Source organism: Egretta garzetta, unplaced genomic scaffold (assembly GCF_000687185.1).
Source record: "Egretta garzetta isolate BGI_Z169 unplaced genomic scaffold, ASM68718v1 scaffold27, whole genome shotgun sequence".
Classification (NCBI taxonomy): domain Eukaryota; kingdom Metazoa; phylum Chordata; class Aves; order Pelecaniformes; family Ardeidae; genus Egretta; species Egretta garzetta.
Window position 1 is genome coordinate 1,990,461 of NW_009260400.1, and position 7,644 is coordinate 1,998,104.

Below are 7,644 nucleotides of genomic sequence, written 5' to 3' on the forward strand. Positions count from 1 at the left end.
ATCAGCCCAAGGCCCCACCGGCCTGGGGACCTGGGGCCTGTCCCCTCCACGCTCCTACCCCCGGGGAGAGGGAGGGCTGCCTGCCTTCTCCCCCTGCGCAGACCTGCAGGGTATTTCCCCCTTCCCCAAAAACCTTTGAAGATGATTTGTAGCACAAGCGCGGGGTTTCGGTAGCCTAAGAAGCAAAGGGTGGGGTGGGTTGGGGAGAGTCCCTGGAGATGTCATCTAGAGAAAAGAAATAAAAGAAATCTCCCTTGGACAGAGGTTTCCCTTGGCTGTGTGGGTCCCTGCGAAGCCCTGCCAGGTTGTGAGGGTTGATCTCCTTCAGCTCAGCGAGGCACTGGGGTGAGCTCTTGGGCTGTCCAACTCCCGAGGGCTGCGGTGCTGGAAAGACCAGGTCTTCAGGTCCAAAAGCTTCCGAGACACCTTGTACCAGTGGTCACCCCGGAGGCACATTGGGAGCGGCTGGTCCCGCTTTTCCTGGTGTTTCTGCTGCATGCGTGGGTCGTTCCCGTTGAGCCCAGCCTTGACCTTTACCCAGGAGCACGTGCATGGCGGCTCTTGCAGAGCTTGCAGGAATTGGGGTTGGAAATCAGGAAGTGATCCATGACACTGGGTCTCGTGCCCGCAGAAAGGCGAGTCCTGCCGTGAGGCTGCAGCTCCCCAGCCCTGCAGCCGGGGCTCAGTCCCCCATCCAACGGCAGTGGTGTCCTTGCCCTGGATTCGGGGGACGAGAGGTGAGTTCTCCTGCCGTATCTCTGCTGGTGTGAGGAGACCTGTGTGCTGTGACACCCAAGCTGAGACCCAGGGAACTCATTTCCTCTGTGCCCCCCATCTGATGCCCAGGGTGTCCCTCATTAACATACCTTAACTAACACTTATGGGGTCCTTCTTCATCCCCTTCTAGGAGCAGTGCCGTGCCTGACCCCCACACTGCCATGGTCCCAGTCTGCCCGTTGGCTGCCCTCCCTGCCTGATGGAGCCGGCACTGGCAGAGGACCCTCCTCAAGGCGGCCGGCAGCGCCCGGTGCAGGAGCGCTAGGGGAACGTGGACGGTGGTGTGTGCCACCCTAGGAGGGACGATGGCTCAGGGCACCGGCAGGATCAACAGCGACTACAAGGATTGGGAGTGGAGCGCCGACGCCGGGGAAAGGGCCAGGCTCCTGCAGAGCCCCAGTGTGGAGACGGTGCCAAAGAGCGGAGAAAGCCAAGGAAATGGTCCAGGAGCCACATCAGCTCTGGGAGCCGTCTTCATTGTGGTCAACGCTGCCCTCGGGGCTGGGCTGCTCAACTTTCCTGCTGCCTTCAGCATGGCTGGCGGCGTGGCCGCGGGCATCGCACTGCAGATGGTGAGAGGCTGGAGAAGGGACGGTCCCTGGTCCCACCCTGGGAGGGGACATGGTGGGTCACGTGGAGCTCCAGAAGGGGCTTAGGGAGGACGTGGCTCCTGGGAGGAAGCCCTGTTGGGTGAGGAACCCCAGAGATGCTCTGTGTGTACAAGGGTGACTGCCTGAGGTGGCTTTGGGGACCTTGTCATGCTGTTGCCTCAGTGTCCCCTCCCTGCCTCTTTCCCCACCACCAGTGCATGCTGATCTTCATCATTGGAGGCTTGGTCATCCTGGCGTACTGCTCGCAGGCCAGCAACGAGCGGACCTACCAGGAGGTTGTGTGGGCTGTCTGCGGGAAGGTGCCTGGTGTGCTGTGCGAGGTGGCCATTGCTGTCTACACCTTTGGTACCTGCATCGCTTTCCTCATCATCATCGGAGACCAGGAGGACAAGAGTAAGTGTGTCCCAACAGGGGGAAAAAATAACCAGCTGCTGTCCCTTCGGCTGGAAGGGGACAACCTGACCACCCTTGTTGTCCCCACAGTCATTGCTGCTCTGGTGACGGAGCCTGAGGAAGCTGGGAGCAGCCGCTGGTACACGGACCGCAAGTTCACCATCAGCATCACTGCCTTCCTCCTCATCCTGCCCCTCTCCATCCCCAAGGAGATTGGCTTCCAAAAATATGCCAGGTGGGGAGGGGGAGCCCGCCGGGGGCTGGGAGCCGGCATGGACCAGCCAGCACACACCTAAGCATGGTCCCAGGGGACAGGGAGTGGAAACGCCGCGGTCCTAGCACCACAACTGCCCACTTGCTCCTGAGGAGTTGGACATCATCTCCTCCTCCTTCCTGTGCCTCGGTTTCCCCCTCTGGGAGGCAGAGGAGCTGCTGAGCACTGTGCGGCCAGTGTTGTACTCCATGGCTTGCGTCCCTCCCTTAGGCTTGCTGGAGGAAGTGGGGAGAGCTGCTTTCAAGTGCGTTGTCCCCTGTCTTTGGGGTTGGCCATCCAGCAGAAAGCAGAGCCAGTAAGGGTCCCCGGGCCTGGTGGTCTGCAGGCCAGCCCTGCCCCACCAAGTGTCTTGGTGTAACCTGGCAGCTGGAGCTGGACCAGGGCTACCGAGGAGCGTCACTTCTTTAACACTTGCCTCTTTCTCCTGCCCAAAGCTAAGCCCATCCCAGGTCTGCCACTCACAGCGGCATGGGATGGCCCCCGAGTGCAGCGGGATTGCGTTGGCATCTCTCTGGGGACAGTGGGTGGCAGTGCCTGGCATATTCCCCCGGGAAGATGATCCTGATGGGAAGGATTGGGGTGGCCTGGGCTGTGCAGGAGGAATATGGAGCTGGAGAGGCTGGGGGGAGACCCTCTGCAGAGCGGGGAGGCAGCACGCTGATGGTCTCCTGTCTCCTTTTGCAGCTCCATAAGTGTGATTGGCACGTGGTACGTCACAGCGGTCATTATCATCAAGTACATCTGGCCTGACAAGGAGCTCGTGCCTGCAGAGATCCCCACCAGGTGAGCCCAAGAGACCTGATGCTGACAGCGGCCATTACAGGGGGGTGGGAGCGAGGGCTTCTGGGGCTGGGGACAAATCCTTCATGAGTCCCATCCCTGGACCCAGGGACACTGCAGTGTAGCTGCCAGAAGCTCACAAGCGACTGCATCTTGGCATGTTTCAGAGGAGCAGCTGGTGAAGGAGAGGAAAAAGATTTCTTGAAGGTCCTCTTGGCTCCATTGCAGGTTTTGAGGAGAGAAGAGTGACTTTTAGCTCCGATACAGCCAGATCCAGAGTTCCCTGTGCAGTGCTTGTGCTCACCCAGCAACCAGGACTGGGTCTATTTTAGGATGATTTTGGTTATTTCTTTGGCCAGCCCAACCCTTGTGGCTTGTCCCCTCCCTTGCAGTGTGGGGACGTTCCTGGACCCAGTGCGGGCAGTGGAAATTTTGGGGCAGAGCAAATTTTAGACTGGTCTTTGGCACTGCCCAAGGAGATCCTTATTTTTTACTGATACTTTTATTTTTGTAAGTCCTCAATTTTGGCTGGTTCTGTCTCAGTGAAAGGTCCTGGGAGTGCCAGGCCCCAAGGAAAACGTCACTTCATGCAAGTGGATTGTCCTGGGTGGAGGGACACAGTAGGCACAGGGGGCAGGTCAGCAGGGGAGCAAGCCCATGACTGAGCACCCACAGCTCATCCTCCCCCGGGGCGCTGGGTGGGGGGTGTGGGGAACCCTGGTCTGACCGGTGGATGTTTCTCTCCTGCCAGCCCCTCCACCTGGACAGCTGTCTTCAATGCCATGCCCACCATCTGCTTTGGGTTCCAGGTAAGGGCACAAGCCCAGCATTCTCCTTCTCACCCTGTGGCCACCTGGGTGGGGGACCAGCGTGGTCCAGGGATGCTCCCCTTGGGCAACCAGCCAAAACCCTCCCCATGTGCTCACTCCATGGCTTTGCGAGGGGGCTAAAGCCAGTTTAACATCTCACTGCCCCTAGTGGAGAGGGATCGGTTTCACCCCAGCTGGGAAGGCCAGGGCAAACCTGGGGGGATCACGATATCACAACAAACCTGGGGATATCACGCGTGGGATCCTGTGTGGCTCCCTGAGTGCTTGGGCTCATCCCATCACATGTCCCCGCTTTCTCTCTGTGTCCCTGGCAGTGCCACGTGAGCAGCGTGCCCGTCTTTAACAGCATGAAGCAGCCAGAGGTGAAGACCTGGGGGGTGGTGGTGACAGCGGCCATGGTGATCGCTCTCTTCGTCTACACAGGCACTGGTGAGCGAGGGGATGTTGTGTGAGCGTGGCAAGGTCCTCGGAGGGACTGCAAGCTTCTGGAGGGCAGGGACCCTCTGGTCAGCAGAGGCACAGAGCGGGAAGGGAGGAGAGTCCAACCCTCCCTGCAAAGTGCCCTGTGCCATATCCATCCAAGTCTGGTCCCTCAAACACACATGCTGGAGGCTTGTCTCCATCCCCTGCTGACTGCTCCCTTCCCAACAGGCGTCTGCGGCTTCCTGACTTTTGGAGCTGGTGTGGAGCAGGACATCTTGCTGTCCTATCCCTCCAATGACATCCCCGTTGCCCTTGCCCGGGCCTTCATCATCCTCTGCGTGCTGACATCCTACCCCATTCTGCACTTCTGTGGCCGGTAAGCACTGGGAGGAGGCAGGGGCTGGTGTGGTCAGGAGGGGCAGCTTGGGGACAACCCCCCCACCCTGTGTTTTTGCCCGCAGGGCTGTCTTGGAGGGTCTGTGGCTCCGCTACACCGGGGTGACGGTGGAGGAGGATGTGGTTCGGGAGCGGAGGAGGCGCCTGCTTCAGACCATCAGCTGGTTCCTCCTGACCCTCCTCCTGGCTCTCTTCATCCCTGACATCGGCAAAGTCATCTCTGTCATTGGGGGCTTGGCCGCCTGCTTTATCTTCGTCTTCCCAGGTAGGGCATCCTGGGATGCTCAGGAGCCAGCAGAGGTCTCTCAGCCTTGTGTCTTGAAGAGGGAGGGAGCGGGATGGAGATGCAGGGACCAGGAGGTCTTTAAGAAGGACGAAAGCATGGCATGAGGTCGGTTGGCAGCCCAACTATTTTGACGCGATTCTCTGCTCCGTAATGGGGAGTGCAGCTCCATGGCTTGTGGGGTGTCTGCTCAGTCCTCGCCTGGGTTTAATTTACTTCCCCTCCCTTTCAGGGCTCTGCCTAATTCAAGCCAAGCTCTCCGAGATCCAAGAAACCAGGGCGATCAGGTAACCAAAACACACTTCCCCTGCGGATGTCGGTGTGAAGGTCCCCTCTAAATGTGCCCTGTCCTCCTGTATCCACAGCTGGTGGGCCCAGGTCAGCTACGGGGTGTTCATGGTCACCCTGGGAGCCTTCATCTTTGGACAGACAACTGCCAATGCCATCTTCGTGGATCTCACAGCCTGACTCCTCCTCCAGGCTGGACTGCGCTGCTGCTGTGGGGATGCAGGTTTCCCCTAGGACCAAAGGGAAGCAAGGAGAAAACACCTTGGCGTGTTAGGAAGATCCAAGTGGAGTGTTGTAATCCGGGGCTTGGCTGAAAGAGCCCTGTGGTGGTTTGTATCTTATTGTCTTAACGTACCAGGCAGTCAGGCTCATCCTGTCAGCCCTGACTCCCTGGTGAAGCCAGAGTATCACTGCAAGGGGACCTGTAGTCCAGGTCAAGCCCTTTCTGCCCCTCCGGGGTGGACATCACTACCTTAGACATCACTAAGGGGTTGGGGCTGGGGTTTGCAAAGGCATGCTACTCTCACCCCTGCACCCCCGTGCTGATGGAGCTCCTCTCTGCAGCTTAAACTCCTCCTTCTCCCAGTGTTGGAGGGAGGCAGCATGTCTTGCATAAAGAGAACTAGTAATCGCGTTTAGCAGACAGGGTGACATCCCCGTAGTCTTCTTCGGTGTCAGTATTTGGTTTGGTTTGAACTCGGCTTTCCCGTGGATCATTTCGCCAGTGTCCCACCCTTACTCCTACATCTCCCTCCTCCTGGGCTGCGCTTTCTATTACAAAGTGGGACTGTCGCCTTCAGCCTGATTTCTTTTTTCTTTGTCTGTTTTTTGGTTTTGGTTGTTTTTTTTGAGGATCAGGATGATCCCAGGGTAGGGACAGACCAGTGCAATGTTTCCCCTGCCAGGGGTTGCTCACTCACTAGAGAAGGTGCTATGGCTGCATTGACCTACTGGAGACACTACACTGGATAAAAGCTCTTCTCCAAATTTCCAATCCTGTTCTTCCAGGAGGCATCCAGGGCATGGGAGCTGGGCCAGGTGCAGGGTTTAAGGGATGCTTTGGGGATAAAGCAGTCAGTATGAATCCGCTTTATATTGTTCCCTTGGTCATTTACACTCTCTGTGGCTGGTGTTGCTCTGGGCTGTCCCTCTGTTGCCTGTTTGGACAATAGTTTCACTTCTGCTTTCGCTGGGTTGAGCAGTTCCCCCAGCTGCAGAATCAGTTAGGGGAGTTAAACCTCAACAGCAAACTGCTTTTGTTCAGTCTTTGAGTTTCCTTGATCCTTGTTTGGCTTCTAAAACCCTGGGGAAGGGAGGAATTCACGTGTATCTATTGCTGCTTCTGTGATGAGGGTCCAGCCCGGTTTTGTGCAGCACCTGGCTTTGCTCCTTCTGCATCTTCTGGAAGCAGCCCGGGCTGTTGCAGTGGGAAGTGGAACCATGGCATGCTTCTGTGTTTCTCACTGTGGCTCTCTCCCTCTGCGACCAGTGGTGGTGGGTAGGAGGACAGCACGTGGGCGCTTCCCCATGTGGAAAGGTTTGGTCTTTCCCTCCCAACGCTTGCTGTGTGTAAATGTGGACCTCCCCGCCTGATGAGATGGGGACACCCAGATGGAGGAGGAGGAAGCCCCAAGCACAGCGTGAATGTTTGAGGGACCCTGTTGAAGGCACGTATCCCTCCTGCCTCCCTCAAGGTACCTCCAACCTCCGCACCCTCAACCTTTGACAAAACCAGGCCCCAGTAGACCCCCAATTTATATGGCACTGGCTGCCTGCTGAGCCCCTTCGCCCAGCTCCTGCCCGAGAGCTGACGCTGGGGCTTGGAGGACCCCTTGGCATAAAGAGGGTGCCCACCCTGACAACACCCAACCCTGTAGACCGCTCCTCCTGGACGTGGAGAGCACAGAGCCACTTCCCGTGGAGCCCAGCAGGGACTGGGATGCTCAAGGCTCAGCAGATGCCAACTCCAAGATGCCTTCCAGCGCCCTTCTCCCAAGATGGAGAGGGGCTTGGTACCTGGTGGCTGTTGTGGCTCTGCCTTTCCCGAAGGTGAGGTCCCCTGACCGAGGTGGAGGCAGACATGGAATCCCACATCTTTGGTTGTCACCTGGTGAGCTGCTGGGCTCCCTCAGTCCCCCTGAGGGGCTTGAGAGCCGGGGGGGTAAGGGAGGCACTGTGGCTGTTTGTTTGCCTTACCGCTCCCGACTGTTTACAAACACTGACCTTTTTAAATGTATTTTCTACGTGCAGAAAGCAGAGGGACCTCGACTCAATAAAAGTGATGTTGTGGTGTGTATGCTGGGCGGGCACGAGGTGGTTTCTGTGGGGCCGGGGGTGCTTGTACCGCGCTGGGGGAGGGGGGTGCGGGGATGAGGCCATGTCTCAAAACCCCAACCCAGCTCTCCCAGCTTTGGGGTGGACGGCGTAGGGCTGGGTTTCGATGCTGACCCCACGGTGGTGGGGGAAGGTCCCCTGCCAGAGGTGAGGCCCCCTCACCTTCCTCAGGCCCTCATACCCCGGGGCACCCTCCCAGGGGAGGTCCTGGGGGGCCGATCCCAGCGTTGGCGCCCCGGGGTCGCCGGCGGGGCT

At 58.4% G+C, this 7,644-nt stretch overlaps 1 protein-coding gene across 2 annotated transcripts; it reads left to right on the forward strand.

Annotated features, from left to right (window-relative positions):
• The first annotated feature begins 261 nt into the window (after positions 1-261).
• On the forward strand, positions 262-7,328 carry SLC38A7 (solute carrier family 38 member 7). Of its 2 annotated transcripts, XM_035898869.1 has the most exons (11): positions 262-737; positions 908-1,349; positions 1,583-1,781; positions 1,872-2,016; positions 2,740-2,838; positions 3,587-3,644; positions 3,980-4,094; positions 4,317-4,464; positions 4,550-4,749; positions 5,000-5,054; positions 5,133-7,328. In XM_035898869.1, exons 2-11 carry the CDS (start codon positions 1,083-1,085, stop codon positions 5,233-5,235), a joined length of 1,389 nt encoding a protein of 462 aa, XP_035754762.1. In that variant the 5' UTR covers positions 262-737; positions 908-1,082; the 3' UTR covers positions 5,236-7,328. The 2 variants fall into 2 exon arrangements, with proteins under 2 accessions (XP_035754762.1, XP_009641564.1); XM_009643269.2 differs by lacking the exon at positions 262-737 and having other exon boundaries at positions 759-1,349.
• Positions 7,329-7,644: the final 316 nt, after the last annotated feature.

Bases quoted from the DNA above. Each gene is read 5' to 3' on its own strand.
- SLC38A7 (XM_035898869.1), top strand. From the start codon at position 1,083: ATGGCTCAGGGCACCGGCAGGATCAACAGCGACTACAAGGATTGGGAG. The intron at 1,782-1,871 runs GTAAGTGTGTCC...TTGTCCCCACAG, and splicing joins CGGAGACCAGGAGGACAAGA to TCATTGCTGCTCTGGTGACG. The intron at 2,839-3,586 runs GTGAGCCCAAGA...CTCTCCTGCCAG, and splicing joins CCTGCAGAGATCCCCACCAG to CCCCTCCACCTGGACAGCTG.